This window comes from Camelus ferus, chromosome 3 (assembly GCF_009834535.1).
Source record: "Camelus ferus isolate YT-003-E chromosome 3, BCGSAC_Cfer_1.0, whole genome shotgun sequence".
NCBI lineage: Eukaryota > Metazoa > Chordata > Mammalia > Artiodactyla > Camelidae > Camelus > Camelus ferus.
In genome coordinates, this window is record NC_045698.1 from 5,369,942 (window position 1) to 5,388,964 (window position 19,023).

The window sequence follows — 19,023 nt, forward strand, 5'->3', positions numbered from 1 at the left end:
CTAACTTTGGGCAAGTTTCTCAACTTCTCTGGGCTTCAGTTTCTCTTTGGGAAAATGAATAAGAATCAGTGCTGTCCAGGATTACATAATCATATAAAGTCTTCACAACAGTGTTCGACACAGTAAATATTCTATCATCAGATTATCATATTGTCACCATCATCACCATCACCCTCGTTATCACCGGCTGGTTTTATAGCTGAGATTTACCAAATCTTCAATAAGAGATCATTCGTTAAACAGTTTCAGACCTAAGAAAAAGATGCCATGTTTCTGAAGTCAGCCTTATGCAGCTGGAATTACCTTGACACCAGCAAGGAACCAGGAGAGCACAGAGTCAAAGAAAACACATCAGAACTCTCTTATAAAGATGCGGGAGAAAGATGGCAAACGAAATGAGTCACTCAGATGAGTCACTGAGACTCTCCTCGGTCACCAGAGTAACCCAAGCCCACCACACCTCTGAGCTGTAGCCTGTCCTACACTCCCCTCCCGCCACATTGCCTGGCAAGCGGGAGGCTCTGAGAGTATGTGTTGGAGAAATGGTTAGACTGGGGCTTCTGACCGGGGACTGAGGACCAGAGGGATATCTGAAAGAAAGGAGGGTATTCAGGATAGGGGAGGCGAGGAGGCATACGGTCCTCACCTCTGCGAGACTGTAAGCAGCTCAAAACAGGGATAACGTCTTACTGGTCTTCCTGCCATTACAGCCTAGCATGGGCCTGGCACAGGAGACCAGTCCACAATCCAGGCGTCTTTGGTATATAAACACCCTCCAAGCAGAGAGGTGTCTCATAAAATGTGAACAAATATCATTATCAGGCCTGGTATTTGAAAGCGTCGTCTGTCGTGTCTGGAGATCACTCAGTACCCACTAAGTACATCATTGGGTCAGGCTCAAGTATACAGCGGTTTGAAGTCAAGGTTTTGTAGATCTTGCCCGACGTGTAATCATCCCTCAAGATAGGGTAGGTGCCTGAGTGTGAGCCGAGTGGACCGTTCCCCTCCTGATGGGATTAGGAGGTTTACTCAGTTCGCTGAGGTTACCTCGTTTCCCTCCCCGCGGGACTCGCAGCTGTGCACCCGCTGGTTATTTCAGCTTGTTGCTGGTGGCATCTGAGTCGTCCATTCGCTGTATCGACGAGTCATCTCAGTGCCAGTCCTTCTGTCTCTTGTATCGCTAGCCAGCCCCACTGGACCAGGTTCCACTGTGGTCTCAGATACCACACGATCTCTTTGGATGTTTCATTTGAATTTCATCTCTGTTTATTCATTGTGGTTCACCATTTTTAATACCCCTGAACACATCTTCCTTTGGATTAAATGACAGTTTAAGAGGCCTTGAATTTTTTAACTAGTTAAATGGCCTCTCAGAAATGCATACAGTTCTTACAATTCTTACAAACACTTTTATCTACCTGTAACCTGCCAGGGGCAGAGTCTGTAACTTAGGGGGCACGTTTTCCACATGATCATCCACATGGATATTCATTGGTTGGTGCAGGTATGTAAAGGTCATGGCCGGGAAATCTTTGGGGAGCCTCAGTAAACATTTAGCTGCATCAGTCTTGAAGGAAGTTGAATCTGGTTGGATTGTCCTGGGGAGAGCGAAGGCTCTGTCTCTAAGTGAGCAGGAGTGAAAACGGCATGAGGGCTTCGAGGGCATCGGTGTCAGGGACGAGGGCACCACGGTGGACATAGTCAAATGCGGTCATGAGAGTGCTGGTTGCTGGTTGCCGAGACAAGCCATAAGAAGATAGTTTTTATTTCATGAAGAACTAATGTTTGCAGGACAGTTTTAATGAGTTGTAACAAGTGGGCCAGACACAACTGTAGACCCATTTTTCTATGCACGTACCTTGGGTTTGTTTTTAACTCCGTTTTCGTTTCTCAACAAAATGAGTGAGGATCGAAGTCCTCATTTAGTAAAGTCCTAATTAAGCCAAAAATATGAATGATGGCTTTCCAGAAGAATGGGAAGTATCCCCACACTAACCTCTTCTTTTTGTTTCCTGGTAGAACGTCCATTCTTGGGATCTCCTTCGGAGCTGCGTTCCTCTCGCTTGCCTTTATCCTTTTCGTCTGCTTTGCGGGACAGCTTTTGGTAGGTACTTCAAACATGGAACTTCCTTGAAAAGTGTGTTCGTTGAATTAAAACTGATTTCTTGCTTAAAACAAGGAGCTTGTTGACTTACCATTTCAACAGATACACATCCCAGTAGAGAAACATGTACCCTTTATGTCACCAGCCCAGAGTACATGCACATCCAAGACACTAACTTGAAGGTTACTTGAAATGTGGGATGTCACACTCTAAAATCGTGTTTATGTTTATTTGTTTCTGTCAACCTTTTCTATTAGATCCTCTTAAGTTTTCGGACTATTTATAGTAGCACATACTAGTATAATAGGAAGTTTTTAGTGTACGAGGGAATTAAAATTGAAACCAAATGTGTCTTCGATGTCGGCTTTCAAGGTATAAAACTTTGGAAAATATGAAAATAGCAAATGTAGAAATATCTCTTATTAGTGTTTTAATTTAAACCAATTATGGTAAGTGCTTATGGTTTAAATGCTAGTTCAGGATGTAAGAATTAAATTGGTAAGTGTATTCTTGAGTCTAAAGCAAGTGTTGTGGGGTGGCCCCAGCTCCCTGAGAGCATCCTGAGAAAGCCAACAGTGAGACAGAAGCCCCGAAAGGTAGTCAATGTTTTGTTTTGATCATTGGAGATGACTTGAAACAGGAGAGGATACCCTGAACCAGATTCCAAGCTCTGGGTGCATCTGACCTGATACGTGAAATCATTTCGCCGAAAGGGGTTAAGATGCCAAAATATGTCTCTGCCTCTCAGCAGTGGACATTCTGCCTCCTCTGCCTTGTCCTTTGCAAACTTGTGTGGGTTTTGTTTGCTATGTCATAGTTTGGGTGCTTCAAATTGGATTGAAAACACTTCCAAAAGTGAGACTGTGGTTCTGATTTCCGCAAGTACACACATGGCATCTCAAGTCTCTTAACAATCCCCTGAAGACCTTGTGGGTTGTAGAGAAGACTGAGGAACCACTGACCCATGAGAATCCTGGCCAAGTTCTAAGATACAAGGAGTTCTGAATAGGCAAGGAAGCCTGATAGATTTCTATGTTCAGATTTTCCTTGGGTGGAAAAGCACACAGACTCCACTCTCTGTCTTCCTGGCCCCCCAAAGGCTCCTGCAGCCCGTTTTTCAGGTTTGCAGGTAGGAGCTATCATTTGTGGTTCCACTGGAAATCCAAACCTTGTTCTGATTAAAGCAGCATACGTCATTGTGTCTAAGTAGCCATACATCTCATTTTCTATTGCAAGGAATCCAGTCTTGGGGGTGGCAGGAGTCTAGCTTGTACTCAGGGTTTCAAACTGGCTTTTCCTTCCACTGTCTGAGTTGCTATGGAAAAGACACACAGGGCTGGAGGCTCGGGAGAGTCTCCAGAGCATCTTTGCTGCCTTGGTGGGATGCTTTGCTCTTCTGTACTGTCTCCCCTCCCCGCCCCGGTAGAATCTGACCTGACTGTTGAATTTTCTGTGGCTCTTGGTCCCTCCTGGACCTGCTGAGGGTGCGTCAGGGTGATCAGGATCCAACATTTCTCAGCTCCTGGTCCCTCCCATTCCCCGGGGGCTTCCCAAGACTCTGACACCCACACACCAGATGCTAGGAAGTCTTTTTAACTCTGTGATGTCTCAAGGAGAATATTTCAAGGCTGCAAATGACCTGGTGTTTGCCTCCTCCTTTCAAGAAGCCTGTACTTGGCCAGAGCGGTCAGGAAGACTAGACTTGAAGACATCTGGTCTTTCTAAACTTCAATCAGTAGGACCCGTGACTGTGTCTCCCCCCAGTGACCAACTGACATCTGGTCCAGCTGAAATCCTGGTAAAATTCAAGAAGGAATTCTTCTCAGTCCAGTAAGAGGTTCTTTTCACTCTTTAAAACACACTGTAAGGATTTTTTTTTTTTAATTTCTACATCAAGCATAACAATAGCAGCCAATGCAAGAAGGCTTTAAGTGTGCTTTCTATGCTGCCCTCCAAATTCAGTCGAAAACTACATGGATCACCTTTGAGACTTTGGTTAAGCCTTCTCCAAGCCACAGTTTCTTCACATGGAAATTAGAGATCAACCATCTTCAGAGCCTCTCAGGAGGACTGGAAATACTCAGTGTTACAGACCAGGCAGGGTTCTAACAGATTCTCAGCAAACTGCAGCTCTATTATTTTCCAGTGCTCCGCATTTTAGAGTGCCTATTCTTAGAAAGTTTCAGACAAACCCTTTTTTTTTTTAGACAAGAGACAACAGTACTAGCTTCATTTTTTTAATATGAGTTCTCACGGTGTTTAGAACAAAGATCACAATGATAAATGCTTGCTTCTGTGTCTAAAAAATATTACCGTTCTTACATGTGACATTTAATGTGAACTTGTTTCACTCTACAAAGAGTAAATTTAAATTGAAGAAAAAGAAAAGCTACACATATCACAAACATCCCAGAGTGCTCATGGAGAAGTATGAGGTTTTATTATGATTTGATTTATGGATTAAATACTGAGTTTATGAAAGAACACGTAATATCCTAGACTCATCTTGTACTAACATATGTTGACCTTCTAGAAACTTAAATGCCAAAGGCAGTATCAACGCTAATATCCGTCTTAAATTCTCTGAGAGGAGAATGAAATTAAAATACTTCTGTCAAGGATGTTAAGAAAAAGTAAGCCTGACAGACAGCTTTCCGCTAAGATACTTACCTTTATTATCCTCCATTGCACAAAAGTGCAGCACAAGGAAATAAAGTTGACTGGTCGTTATACAACTGTGTTTGATAAAAAGGTAGAGAAACATCAAAATGGGCGAAAACTAAGACTGATGATGAAATGGAATTTTTCCCTGTTGATTAAAAAACACACACAGCTCGCTCTTTGGTGACACGTTCTGGAAAAAGTGTCGGAATCTATTTGTTACTATGATGGCGTGAGAAGCCCAGCCTCTCCTCTCCCTCGGGCACCCGCAGCCCACCCCCATCCCCCGGTGCCTCTCCCCGCAGCGCTCGCCCCCTGCCCCAGGCCGCCCGCTTGTCAGGTCTTCCCCTGGCACCGCGCTGGCCCCTGTGACGGGGCTTCTCCGGCGCCCTGGGACTTGGGATCCGCCGGGTAACTCAGCACTTGATTGCATAGCGTCTCATTGGCCCCCTCTTTTTTCTTTTGGTGAACGTGACTGCTGGTTCCCCTTGCAGAGCAGGTTCCTTAAGGCCAGGATTGCTTCCTACACTTGCTTCCTGTCTCCCAGCGCGTCCAGCAGGATCCTGCCGCATAACTGTGTTTACAGTAAGCATCGCTAAGCAGAAGCACTGCTGGATTCCCGTCATTTCCATCAGGTGCCTTTTTCTTCCGCCACTCACCGGGCTCCACATAACACCTCCACTGTCTCCCCAGCACCCTGTTCATCCTCAGGCAGGGTTAGGCGTCCCCTGGGAGCACGAGTGAATCCTTCTTTCTCCAGATGCCCTGGCGTGGGGACGGGCTCTGTGTGCAACTGAGTGTGTGAAGGAGTGAATGGCGGTTCACGGCCGCCTTCTTGCCGCGCTGAAATCCCTTCTCACGCACGTCTCGGGTCCTTGACGCTGGCATGCTTCGGGCTGGATCCTCAGTTGGAAATGATCTTCCAACCTTCATAAACCGACTCTGAAGAGCCCGCCTTTTCCACCACCAGCATCCCCAGTGCCTGCTGGTCAGCCTTCCTTTTTCCTATTCTGAGCTCTGTTCTTTTAGACAAAAAAAATCATCAGCCCTGTTTTGTTCATTGTAGCCCTTCGGGCACTTGAAACACGAGCTGAATATTAATATCATTCGCTGGAAGGCAGGTTGGGTTGCAAATGCAACCTGCTGGCACCACTGCTCAGAGACTCTCCCACCCAGACTTGATTTCTCCCAAGCTCGCAGCTCTGAATTCAGCTCACAGTCACTGCATGCCTGCTCCAAATTCTGGCAAGTTCCTGGCATCTTGCCCCAGCATCCTGTGTCCTCACTTGTCAGACTGCTTTAGCCGCCTCCACATCGGTGCCTTCATGAGGTCCTTAGCTTTCTCCAGATGCTGGTTAGCATTTCAGAACTGCAAACCTGAGAAGCGAAAGGAAGCTAAGAGATAACGTTTTCTGGCCCCGCATTTTGTGAACGAGGGACCCAGGACTCTGGAGATGCCATGCACTTCGGTGAGTTTCCGTTTCTACTTATTGAGAAGAAAGGTCTCCCTCCGTGAAAAACGATGCAGGAGGTGTCAGCATCCTCTCTTGAGGACGGAGATGGAACCTGCAGCTCAGGAACATGAATGTGATGACCATAAGGCCTGCAGAGGCTTCCTGTCCTTGGATAAGAACCTTCAGAATCAGCATAAATGGCTTATGATGGGCAAAATCCCATGACTAGTTCTGTATCTGACCTCATCGCAGTTTACAGGTAATAAATGTTCTGTTACATTAAGAATGACACTTGCTCTGCCAGGCATTTTCTATACACTGGCTCGTTTATCCACACGAGTCCTTGGAGGGGATGCTCATTCTACAGGCAACAAAACAGAAGCTCTCAGAGGCTACAGAACTTGCCTGTGGTATATAGCAAGTAAGGTTTTGAGCCATTGGAAACAAGCTTTAGAACCCTAGTAGTTAAAGGGAGGCAGGTTCCAGAGGGTGCCAGGCTGTGTGTGGAGGGTCACTGGCAGATACGTGCTCGGAACGAGGCAGGGATTCCACATGCGAGGTTACGGGCCATCATGGCACTGAGGTTGTCTGGGGGTGGGGGTGACTGCTAAGCACCAGTTGGTCAAAATCACATAAATAAGTGAAGATAATCTAACGTAAAACCTAATTCATAGTCTCCTCTTCTCTCGTTTTCTAATATATTCAGCTGGTGGCCCAGTTTATGTAAAATTGGAATCTGGGCAAGGTATAATTCCATCTTCAAAGACATTCAGTAAAAATGGGGGGAAAAGTTAACTTATAAGTGGATTTAGGCCCTAAAATATTCTAGAAGGTATTCTTAACAGAAACACTTCACAAAATGTTTTCACATATATGAGAGCCCTACAAAGTGTTTTCATGATATATTTTTTATTTGATAATCAAAACAGTCCATTTTTTCTAAGTAGAAACTAAGATGTAGAGTAAGAGATTCAAGTTAACGTTTTCATTACCATCAGCAAAAAAAGGTGAGAATAGCTGTCGTCAGCATAGGAGTAATAAATGCATTTTCGCTGCCAAATGTAACTTTCTAAACCGCCCAAAGTAAAGTTCCCTCTCTGTGACAAATACAAGAGATGTAACCATAAATAACATAAATAACACACACACAGAAACCTCCTTGATAAGATGTCTTTTAGATGACGTGTGCCCGATTCAGCAAATGAAAATGTTAGAGAATGTCAGGGGAAATTTTTCTCTCTGTGGTTTTCTTGTGCTTTGTGTAGCAGAGCTAATATGCTGTCAGCCCACCAGCCTTGTTCCAGGCAGAGCTGAGAGCACAAATACACAGACAGTCCTGGGGAAGGGAAGTAGGTCACACACCAGCTGATAGAAAAGCGTTCTGCCCACAGGAGTGTTTTTCCCTTGAAGTCTGTGTTCTCTAATATCAATATAACTCTGCCAGGTTGTTATATTCCCAGTGTCCCTTTTCCCATCTTGTTCAGTTTTCCCTTGCTGTACAGGTGTGTCTCTTGTAAACAGCATCTAGCTGTATGTTACGTTCTCTGATCCGAGAGTCTCTCTCTTTTACCTGGCGGGTATAATACATTTACGTGTATTATAATTATTGCTAGTCTTATCTTGCTTTTTTCAGTCTGTCATATGTGTTCTTTGCTTCTACTTATTTTTCCTCCTTTCCTACCTTCTCTTGGACTAATGGAGTGTATTTATTCTCCTTTTTTCCTGCTAGTGACTTGACAGTTATATATTCTAGTCTTGTCTTTTAGCAATTAACGTAAAATGTGTAACATGCACATGACTAACAGGGCCTATTGTTAACTCCATCTTTCTGTTGAAGAATACAGCGGCCATGCTCTAAATCTCTAAATCTGATCATCCTTTTTCATTCTCCTTACTAGTGTTATTTAGATATTCCTAAATTTAATCAATACATTGTTATTATTCATTATTATCACTCTTCTTGCTTAACAATCTGTCTGTTCACCATTCTTCTGAATATCATTTTTGCCTCCAGGACTCAGTGTTCATATTTCCATAAGATTATTCCTTTGTAATCCTTTCCGTGAGAGCTTTGCATAATCTACCCAATCCACTTTTGTATTAAAAATAACCTTCTTTCCTCATTGACTAATAATTTATGATAACTTTTCTAACATTTTTAAAACTTGAGTCCATATTTTCCTGGATTTTAATATACTGAGGGGAGATCTACAGTCTCATTGTTGTTCCTTGATAGATAATGTCTTTCTTCTGATTGTTTTTGTAGGACTCGCTCTTTGTCTGTCCTGGGTAATAGATTCCTTGTCTTAAGGATAGGTTTACTTTCATTTTTCCTGTTTGCAACTCAATGCATCATCTCAACCACAGAGCTCATCTTCTGCTCCAGGTTCACCAACTTGTTGCCCCATGTTTCCTTGTATTTTGCCTCTTTCCAAGTCTTTCTGTTCTGTTTCCTCAAACTTTCATTACAAGTATGTTGAATCTTTTTATTTTACACTCTGTGCCTCAACAACTCTTTTATACTTTTTATCTCTATGCTTCTGTTTTTCCCTCAGAGCTGAGTGTTTTAAGTTCAGTATCTACATGTTGATCGCTGGAGAGTCTATGGGGCTCATTTTTAAAATATACCTGTTACTTTCTCTTAACTGGTCGTTCATTATGAACTCTAATCTGTCTTTTATTAATTTAATCTTATTTTATAGACTATTTCAGATTGATATAATATTTGCAGATCTTATAATACTGATTCTAATGTCTGTTATTTCTGTTGATTCCTCCTTGTATGGTCCATTGCCTTATGTAGTTCATAACTTTTGTTTATTGTGGGGTCATCACCCAACTGGGACACACCCTGCACCCTGTGATATAAAGTATCATTTGCAAGCAGTGTTGTTCTTGATTCTACCAGAGCCTCAAGGACTGTCTCTGGTTTTTGGTCTGACTGAAAACCATCTAACTTGAGATTCTCATTATGAAGCAAATAACGTGGTTTCAAAACCAATGCCCATGTTTAGAGTTTCAATTATCACTGGAAGCTTATTGATACTTCCCTGACCTAGTGTACAGAGTTCTTCTAGACTTTCCCACATGAAGAGAACAACCTTCTGAAGCTTCTGGTCTTATTCATGGGTCTTGGTCGCAGCTGCCATTTTTTTCCAAGCCCAAGGCAACACCTTTCCCCTGTGGGTATTAAAATCCTAAGTCCTAGGTGATGTCCAGTTCCTGGACATTCCTGGACCAATCCCACAGCTTCAGCCCCTCTAGCAGTGACCTACTTCTTTGTTTCGGCCCCCTGGGAATTCCTCTTCGGGTCCTTCGTTAAGACAGTGAACTTATCGAGCAAGCATCTGTTGAGTTCTGACTATTTGTTGGACACTGTGCTGCCTCTGGGAACACAGAGATGGGTGTGAGGTGGTCATTGTCCTCAACCACCTCTCCATGTGGCCAGAGACAAGCATGTCAGCAAAAATAACACAACGTGGACAATGCTGTGAGTGCCATGCAGTGGGTGAATAACCAAGGAATATGGCTCACCCACGGCGGGCAAAAGAAACAGGTTGATTTTGTAACACATGACTGATTGGAGTAAAGGTCTGCAGGAAATCCAAGTACAAATAAATAATTAAAGTACACACATCAGTGTCTGTGACATTGTGTCAAGCAATTATTGCTGCAGCTTGTTGCTGCCATTCAAAAAGACAGCCCTTGCCCAATTAAAATGCCAAAGTAGATGTTCCTTTAGACAAATACACAAAAGTGCATGTTTATATGATAAACTTCACCATACTTTTCAGGCAAGATTTTTAAGATGAGGTCTGTTTTTCTAATATTAAAAGTTTGTCCCTCAGCCACTATGACATGCTTACAACTCTCTGAGATGTTTTCCATTTAATTACACTTCACTTTATATAAGCATCTACTTCTTTTTCAGGTACCTCATTTTATTACCATTCAAAGGAACACTAATGAGATTGCAAACACAATCTGCTTTTATAATTGTTACATTAAATTATGAGGAATTTTAGAATGAGCGACCACCAGTTGTTTCCATTGCAAAAGGTGAAAAAAAAAAAAGGAAGGAAGGGAAAATATTTTTGATGGGGATATTTTTTCTTTTTTTTCTTTTTTTTCTTTTTTTTAATCCAAAATGCAGTGTCTGAAAGACTTATTTTTGCTTGGAGAACTTTCTGCCTGTACTGAATGAAGGGCATTAGCATTCATCCCACACCCTTTCTAGCCACCCACACTGCTCATCGTCCCCAGTGCCAACCCCATGATAGGGTTTCACATAAATTTATATTCTTTCTCCTTTTACATCTCCCACCACAGTTAGTACCAACTCCGCATACATCACTGGATGGATGTGGTATTAACAGCCAAGAGCATTTCCAGAAGGTGCACAGTGAGCTCGCCGTAAGTAATAAGAAGCAATCATAGGATACAGTGAGCCTCACTGATGATCAGGACAGGGAGAAATTGGATTTGGCTGGAATGATGCCAGTGATTACACCAAAGATCAAGCAGAATGAATACACTGAGCTCCGAGCAGGCATGCTCTCATTTTCATATGAATAGCATCTCCTGAATAAATGCCAAAATGGCCTTTGAGATGTTATTTAAAATGTTTCATTAGGATGGTATAAATTCTGATAAACTTATTTTTCCATCAGGGACTTTATTACAATACTGAACCCAAAAGAGAATAAACTGAAGAAAATGATCATGTCAAGACCCAAGTTGTAACTTTTATTCAGAGCTGCAAATGGAATCAATGCCCCCATTTTTCCCCCAGTTTCCTTCTGTTTTAAGGTCTTAGGCTTTTTTCTCCTTTTCTCCCACCATTGGTTTCTTCTCTTCCCTCTGACTTCTTTGTCTCCCTCCTCTTCCTCCCTCAAGGTCGTTATAGTTCAGGGTCACATCTCCATCATCTTCTTCTGTTTCCTTGTCACTGGCAGTGTTACCAACTTTCATATTTCAGAAGTTTTATTTCCTTTGCCTCTCCTCAGTGATGAGATGGAAAGATGGGGGAGGCTGCCTGCCTCTGTGACCTGGCGAATGATGAGTATTTGGCATAATAGGTTTAAAAACGATTGCATGGTTGGGGGCGGGGGGTGGGGAGGGCTGGGAGGCACATATGAAGACAAAGCAGGAGAAAGAATTGTACTTACTGCATCCTGAGTCTGTTGTCCTGAACCCAGCAGGTGCCAAACCCACGTCTTTAGTGACTAGTTCCAGCTGTTGCTCTTTGCGGGGCTGAAGAGGATCACGACAGTTTTCCAGGACAGCCTCCACGTGTACGGGAAGCAGGAAGAGGCAGTAGTTTTTAAGGCCACCAGTTTGTAATTTTACCCAGTGTGTCACAGGAGCAGAAAAAAATCATGTGTGTCTGCCCACAAGAGCCTATGAGCAGAGTAGGCCATATTCCTATTAGATGGTGTATTTGACAATATTGTCACCATGCTGTATTCTAAAAACACAAACAGTAATTTCTTAGATTTCATAATCTCAATACTGTGCCTGTGTAATAACTAGATACTATTTTACCTAATTGACTGTGATGTGGAATCTGAGCTGGATTTGAATATTCTCCTAAAGTAGTAGTATTGTGGTTTCTGCTCTTAAAATTGCTATTATCATCTTTATGGACAGTTTCTGTATACAGACACAAAAGCATCGATCTTAACAATTTTCTTTTAAATAAGAACACCAGCCCTACTCAATGAGGGTGCAAGTACATAAATGTGGTCTGCAGCTGCCAGGATCCAGGCAGAGGCCTCACCTCCTAATGGGACGTGAGCTAGGCGGCCGCGACCTTCTGTTTGGATCTCCACTCCTTACACTCGCTGTGGCTTCTCCTCCGCAGATCTGCCTGCGGGCTGTGCTATCAGTGTTATTCAAAGCATTCCATTCTAGGTAGAGACCACATACTGTTTATCCACTCATCTGTTGATGGGCACTTGTGTTGCTTGCAACTGTTGGCTATGGTGAATAACCATGCAGTGCGCTAAACAATAATGCTAAACACTTTTCCTCCAGCTGGAGGACCCTGCAAGATATTGCATATTCAGAGCATTAAACGGCACTTTGTTGGATGATAGAGTTAAGGCCACCACCAACCCCCATCTGAGCCCTGCTCTGGGGAAGAAGCTTGAGGCATAAATCTGGCTCCTTCAGAGCTATTGGTGGGAAGATGCTCTGCAGAGCCCGGCTGAGGGCGCCCCCTGCTGCCAGCCATCCCTTCAGCTCCTGGCCGCCTCTGGAACCCAGGGCGGCACTGGTCCATTCTCCCGGACAAGAACGGAGGAGAAACCAGAGAAGGACCCGGGAGAATCCACCCAAGCCGTGAGCCCTAAACACCGTCCCGGGATCCTGCGCTAGTGGGGGCTGTGCTGTAGACAGCTACTCTGTATCTCTTTATATCAGGAACTGGAGTAAGAACAACTGCAGCAGAAGGAAGGGGGAAAATGGTCCTTTGTTCATCCAGATACAAAGCAAATAGATGTTTAGTCCTTAGGCTTCTGAGAAGTAGTATGTTTTCCTCACAAATAGAAGAAGCAGCGCTAACTCCTGTGTCCTGTTCCGGGCACCTTGTATAGCTCACTGAAGTCTCCTAAAAGACCCAAAAGGTATTATGGTACTCATTTCAGAGATGAAGAAACTGAGGCCAGAGAGGGTAATTAACTTGCAGAAAGTTTCACAGCCGTCGGGGTGTGACCCTCAGCCACAGGGATCCTTACCTTTCTAAGCCCCTCTCATCCAGAGTTACACAATCTCAGTTCATTGTTATATCAGCGGTTAACTTACTGCCATGCTTGTGTCAGTGATATTTTTTTAATTTTATTTTTTAATTGAAATGTAGTTGATTGACAGTGTTAGCACCAGGTATGTAACAAAGTGTTTCAGTTATACATATACATACATATATACATAATTTTTTTCAGATTCTTTTCCATTCCAGCTTATTAAAGAAATTGAATATAGTTCCCTGTGCTACCCAGTAGGTCCTTGAGAATATTTTTAAGAATAAAGCAGAAAGCAAATGTGAAATAAGTAGAGAAATAAAGGGCTATCTATGAGTGCTCTTCAGGGGTGTTCTCTATTTGAATTTTATTGATGCCACAGCAGTTTTATCTTTCTGTTAATAGTGCAAGTCAAAAGTGTATAATATATTTATTCTTCCTTCTGATTCTTTTTTTGGAATTACACCTTTATTCTAATGGTTCCAGGAAACAGCCTCCGGTGCCCAGTTTCTTTGGGATGAAGGTTAAAATTTGGATCCCTGCAGAACCCTTAGGGGCTGCCTGTCGTATCAGATAACGTATGTAACACGCGGAAATACCCGCAGGCGTGCCTGACGCAGGCCGCACCTGCGTCACCCACCCCTCAGGACTCTCCCGGCTTCTGCCCTCCCACCCCCTGGGTGAAGGGGAGCATCACAGTGGCTCCTACCCGGGAAGGTGGCCTTGAGGAGGAGGTTAGCCCCTAATGAGTTCCCACCAAGCAGAGTCTGGCCCACAGAAAATGGTGAGGGGATGCTGGCTGCCTTTCTGTGAAGACCTCAGTTCGTCCTGTATCAAAAGGAAGGGCTTCTCCAGCACCGTGATGCTGTTCCTTGCAGCCTTATTCACAGCAGCCAATGGTTGGCAGCAACACAAGTGTCCGTCAGCAGATGAACGCATAAACAAAATGTGGTCTCTACACAGGATGGAATGTTCTCCAGCCTTAGAAAAAGAAAGGAGTCCTGCCGCAGGCTGCCCCCGTGGACGGCCCTGGAGGCCATCGTTACACTAAGTGAAACAAGCCCATCACAAAACAAACGCCCCGCGATTCCGCTTGCACGCGGGCCTGGAGTGGTCAGACTCTTAGAGACAGAAAGCAGAATGGTGGTGGCCACGGACGAGGAGACGTGTTGAGTGGGCGTGGAGTTTCAGTTGTGCGAGATGGAAAGTTATAGAGATCTGCTACCCAGCACTGTGCGTATAGTTGACACTGCTGAGCTGCTCACTTAAAAAATGGGTAAGAGGGTACATTTGCTATTATGTGTTTTTTTTAACACAGTTAAAAATCAAAAATTTTATAGTAAAAAGTAGAGCTTCTCCACATGGGGGGAGCCCTCTCAGGCCAGGGTGCGGTAAAGCCGTCACGCCGGGCACAGCGGGGACCTCCGGGCGCCGTCTGCGCAGGTGCAGGCCCCAGACGGTTTTGTCGTCCGGTTGTGTTCTTGGGATTAGCTGCACGTTGATCTGTTTTCTACATAAATCATTGAAATGTATGAAAATGGCTTCGTCACAGCTGTGACCTGAGAGCCAGCACACTCCCCAGAGTGGTTTAGTTAACAGACATATTTTCCCTTTACCAGATTTTTTTAGACATCATTCCAGGTCTGTCTTAAAGGACACACAAGCGTATCCTAATTTGTCATAGAAATTGAATTAATTTGTTCCTAATTGTTGCAGTGTCGTCCTCATGTTGAGTCTGTGGAGGATATGGACGCATCTGGTGGCTTTAAGCATCACTGAGAAACTTGGGAGAATGCACAAAATACTAGCGCCTTTCTTTGTCTTTCCCCCGCCTCCTAGCAATGCAGCAAGAAAGCCTCTGCCTCCCTCCTGTGGCTGCTGAAGTCGTCCAGCATCATCGCCAGCCGCCCCTGGCCGCGGATCTCCCTGACGGTCATCACCACGGCCATCATCCTGACCATGGCTGTGTTCAACATGGTGAGTCGGGCCCTGCCGGACGGTGCTGTCCAGCGGGATTTCGAAGCCTTGCCCGCAGCTCCTTTGACAACACCAGTTGCTGCCTGTTACACTCAGCCTCCACCCGCCGCAGCAAGGGCTTTCCTGGGAGGGGGGAGGGGGGCTCCTGCCACCACCGGCTTCCCACCTCCTGGCTCCTGCGGGTCCCAGCTAAAGAGATGCCACCAAGTGTCAGCAGGGTGGTCACCCGGGGACGACAGAACCAGCAGATGAAGGAGAGCGCAGTGGGAAATGTGTCCCACTCTGGGGTCTCAAATGCCTGATTTCAGACATGCTGTGCAATTTTGAAGATTCTTCATTAAATTTACCCAGACTCCACTTCACTTCTTGAAAATGAGAGCTGGCACCTCTCTGCCAAGGTGGATTTCAGGGCAAACGAACTGGTGCTCTTAACACACTCAGCATGGCATCAAGCATTTGGTAACCAGTGGTCGCTCTTAACGATATCAGCATTATTACTGGTGTCTCCTTAAAAGTAAGACGCTTAGGTGATCGGTACACACTGAGACACGTCCTTATTGTTATTCTGACATCCTTATTGTTATTCTGACATCGTCACTGTCAACCATAAGGTTATGAAACTTTAGACGTTGGATGCTTTACTCGAGTTGGGACTCAGGAGTGTCGTGAGTACATCCCTTGCCTTCTGGAAGCACCAAACGAGGTAGAGGAGAGGAGGCACACATGTTAAATAATAAATTCATGGTTCTCCTGGATGAAACTGTGAGCGTTCATTCAGGAAAAAATCACCGAGCACAAGTACGTGCCTGGTATGCTGCTAGAGACGCAGAACCCAAGCCAGTCTTCCTCCAGGGGTTCACGGTGGGGCTCGGGGGGCAGACAGCTGGGGGAACTGTTAGGAGGGCATCCGAGGGCCCACACGGAGGCGTAGAGAGGCAGCGAGGACGAGGGGCGAGGGGCCTGCCGGGCAGAACTCTGAAGGCTGAGCAGGAGGAGTTTCACCATATGGTGGGTGGAAGATGAGAAGGGGGAAGACATTTGGTGTCGAGGATGAGAAGAGAGAGAAATCTGTATTGAGAAGGATGTTGAATGTTCACTTGGGACCAGTCCTTCACATTAGACTCTAGATGGAGCAGTTTCTCCGGACACACCTGGGGGTTCAGGTGAGGGCGATGCCAGAGGAAGCAGGTGGGCAGGGCCCCAGCTGTGAGGGTGGGCTGGCCCCTTCATCCACGTCACTCTGCCCAGAGTAGAGAAAGGAGAAAATTTCCCCTATTTTTGAGCTTTCTTGTAATTTCTTATGAATCACTGGAGGGGAAGGACGTGTCCATCAGGGTGTCATTTTTTGTTCACATCTGATGGTTTACAGAACAGTGCCCTCCAGCTCGTCAGGTCCCCAACCTCTTGAGTTTTGACTGCATGAGGCAGACACCAGGTCCTGTGTCCCCAGCCAGACTGCATGATGCTGTGAGCTCCCTTGGGTCACACACACACCACCAAGGGTACTGATACAGCGCTCAGACCCAGGCAGGTAGGAGTGAGCATCCGTGGGGAGCCAGGCGCGGGAGGTGGGCTCCGGGTCACTCACTCACACCGGGGGCAGAGCGCACCTCCCCCGCTGGGGATGCAGGTGCGGTCCAGGAGTGACCTGCCTGCAGCTAAGTGCCTCCCGCCGTATTTCTGGGCCTGTTTTCCCAGCTGCACTTGAACCTCTCCATTGTGGAGAGGTTTCTATTTAATGCAGCATAGCTTTTAAAACTTGCCTCGGTACTTCTTTTGAGAACACAGTTCCTAGACTAACTGAGTCCTGCTCTCAAGTGGTGGTTTTGCTATTTCTAAGCAGTTATTGACCCAGTGAGGCTAATCCAGGCACTGGACTCACTCTCCAAAGGGCCTAGCAGCTCTTTTGTGGGTGGGTTTGGGGAGGGGCTGCCTTCATGAGCAAGCTTTGCTTCAGTCCCTGGGAAGAAAATTTAACTTTTTTGTCAGGAAACTTCATGTTTTTAAAGTCACAGCCTCATTCAGATCCTCTAATTCAGCTCCTGTGATTTATAAGTGTTCTCTTAGGGACAAAGCAAAAATGCTTTCCTTTTCTTCCTTTTTTTTCTGTTTTCAATATGATTTTTCCTGTGGGTAAAATCTGTACAACATACAGTTTATGGGTTTCACCATTTTTAAGCGTACGGTTTAGGGGCATTCGGTACGTGTGCAGTGTCGTGCAATCATCACCACTATCTGTGTCCAGAACTGTTTCATCACCGCAGACACAGACTCTGTACCTGCGAGCAGTAACTCCCCACTGCCCTGGCCCTGGTAACCTCTACTCTGCTTTCTGTTTCCATGAACTTGCCTGTTGCAGATAACCTCACGTACGTGGGATTACACGGTGTTTGTCCTTTTGTGTCTGGCTGGTTTCGCTTGGAATAGTGTTCCCAAGTTTCTCATTTTCTCTTTGATGTGCAGCCCCCCACAGCAGCGGACCCTCTCAGTCTGCACTGGGCTTTCTAGCCAGTGGCAAACAGCCCTTACTGGCTGTTTCTGTCATCACCTGCCATCATCCAGGAGCGTGAGGCACGCTGTGGGGGCCAAGGCCGCCCACGATCTCCCCTGCCGCTGTCTGTGTGGTGGACCATTCCACACCGAGCCTCCACGTGGCGTGTGTCACTGATGTGTAGCCCGAGGCTGAATGGTCACAGCCCCGACAAGAGCAGGGGCCAATAGGGATGCTGCGCTCAGAGAACCGGCTCCTTTCACTCTCATGCACACTAATGCAAATGCCAGAATGGCCAAGTGAGTTTATTTAAAATGAACCATGGGGTTTTGCCAGGACATCTTAAACACCTAACACTCACCCCTGTGACACCAAACACCCCAATAAAAAATAGAGAAAAACAAATCAGTTATCCAAAATTTTTTCTTCAAATATGGGGTTTGGGGCACCAAACTGAGAACAGCCTGTGGGTCTTGTTCCGTTTGACTTCTCAGCTGACTGTTTAGAACCACGTATGAGACGCTCAAATCCTCTGCCATTTTTTTCTGACATTTTGACCATGTCATCGTGTGATTCTTCCCATCATTTCGCAATCTTTTCTGAGACACCTCTCAGAGAATGTTATAAATAGCCCGGCTTTGTGAGCCACTCAGACAAGGAGTTAGCCGTAGTGAACTAGTAGTTAACGAGGACGCTCTCCGGACTTCTCACTCCAGCCAAATGACAAGCAACGGTGTTACCAGGCACAGAACACGGCATTAAATCCCATGTTCACAACTGAATAGTATCTGAAAAACATAATTCTGAGATGTTTTACATTGCCTGGGAAATGTAAAATTGGGAAGTCGGGCTAAAAATTGTAATTAATTAGGACCTCTTGTCCAGAAAGAGGATATCATTTCCCCGTGATGACAGAGGCTGTGGAATATTAAAGCAGATCCAGAGAGACGTCCCTCAAATAATGATGATACGAGAAATTCATTCTGTGCAGAAAATGATGGCACTTTAACCCGGAGGAGAGAGGGACCTGGGACAGATAAAGCTCCGGTTTCAACAGCTATAATTAGGAGTTTGTTATTTTAAAGTAACGAAGAAGACAGAAGAGGAAAATTGATTCCAGACTGCAGTGTGGTGCCGCGTAGACAGGATGAAGGGGTTCTTGATTTTAGGGGTAGTTAATGTAAAAAGTAGAAAAAAGTAGCAGGAGGGAGTTAACGAAGCATTACTGGATGTGACGACTGAAGTTCTCCACTGCAGTTCAAGTTCACGCCATCGTATTACCGCATAGCCTAGGTGGTCCTCACAGGACATACTTCTGCTGGTTGTACAGCAAGAATTTAGTTTCTTCTTTATATGCTGATAGAGCAAATAGGGTATTTTTAAACTGTTTTAAGATCTCAGTTGCCTGAGACTAGTAACCTGTTAAATTGAATGGTGTCCTTCTATTTGTTTCTTGATTCTTTATTTAAATCAGTTTCATTTTCGATCTGTCAGATCTAAATTTGTAACATGTTGAAGCCTGATGTTTGCCAAGCAGTTACTACATTTTTCTCCTGATGCTATTTTTCTCAAATAATTAGCACATTTATGTTTCAG

At 45.0% G+C, this 19,023-nt stretch overlaps 1 protein-coding gene across 3 annotated transcripts in view; it reads left to right on the forward strand.

Annotated features, from left to right (window-relative positions):
* The window catches only part of ADCY2 (adenylate cyclase 2), a 379,164-nt gene that overhangs the window by 300,243 nt on the left and 59,898 nt on the right, over positions 1 to 19,023 (forward strand). For all 3 annotated transcript variants that reach the window (XM_032469849.1, XM_032469844.1, XM_032469848.1), the window contains 2 exons: positions 2,020 to 2,104; positions 14,799 to 14,936. In XM_032469849.1, the coding sequence (XP_032325740.1) occupies positions 2,020 to 2,104; positions 14,799 to 14,936 (223 nt within the window). The remainder of the gene's footprint in view (positions 1 to 2,019; positions 2,105 to 14,798; positions 14,937 to 19,023) is intronic.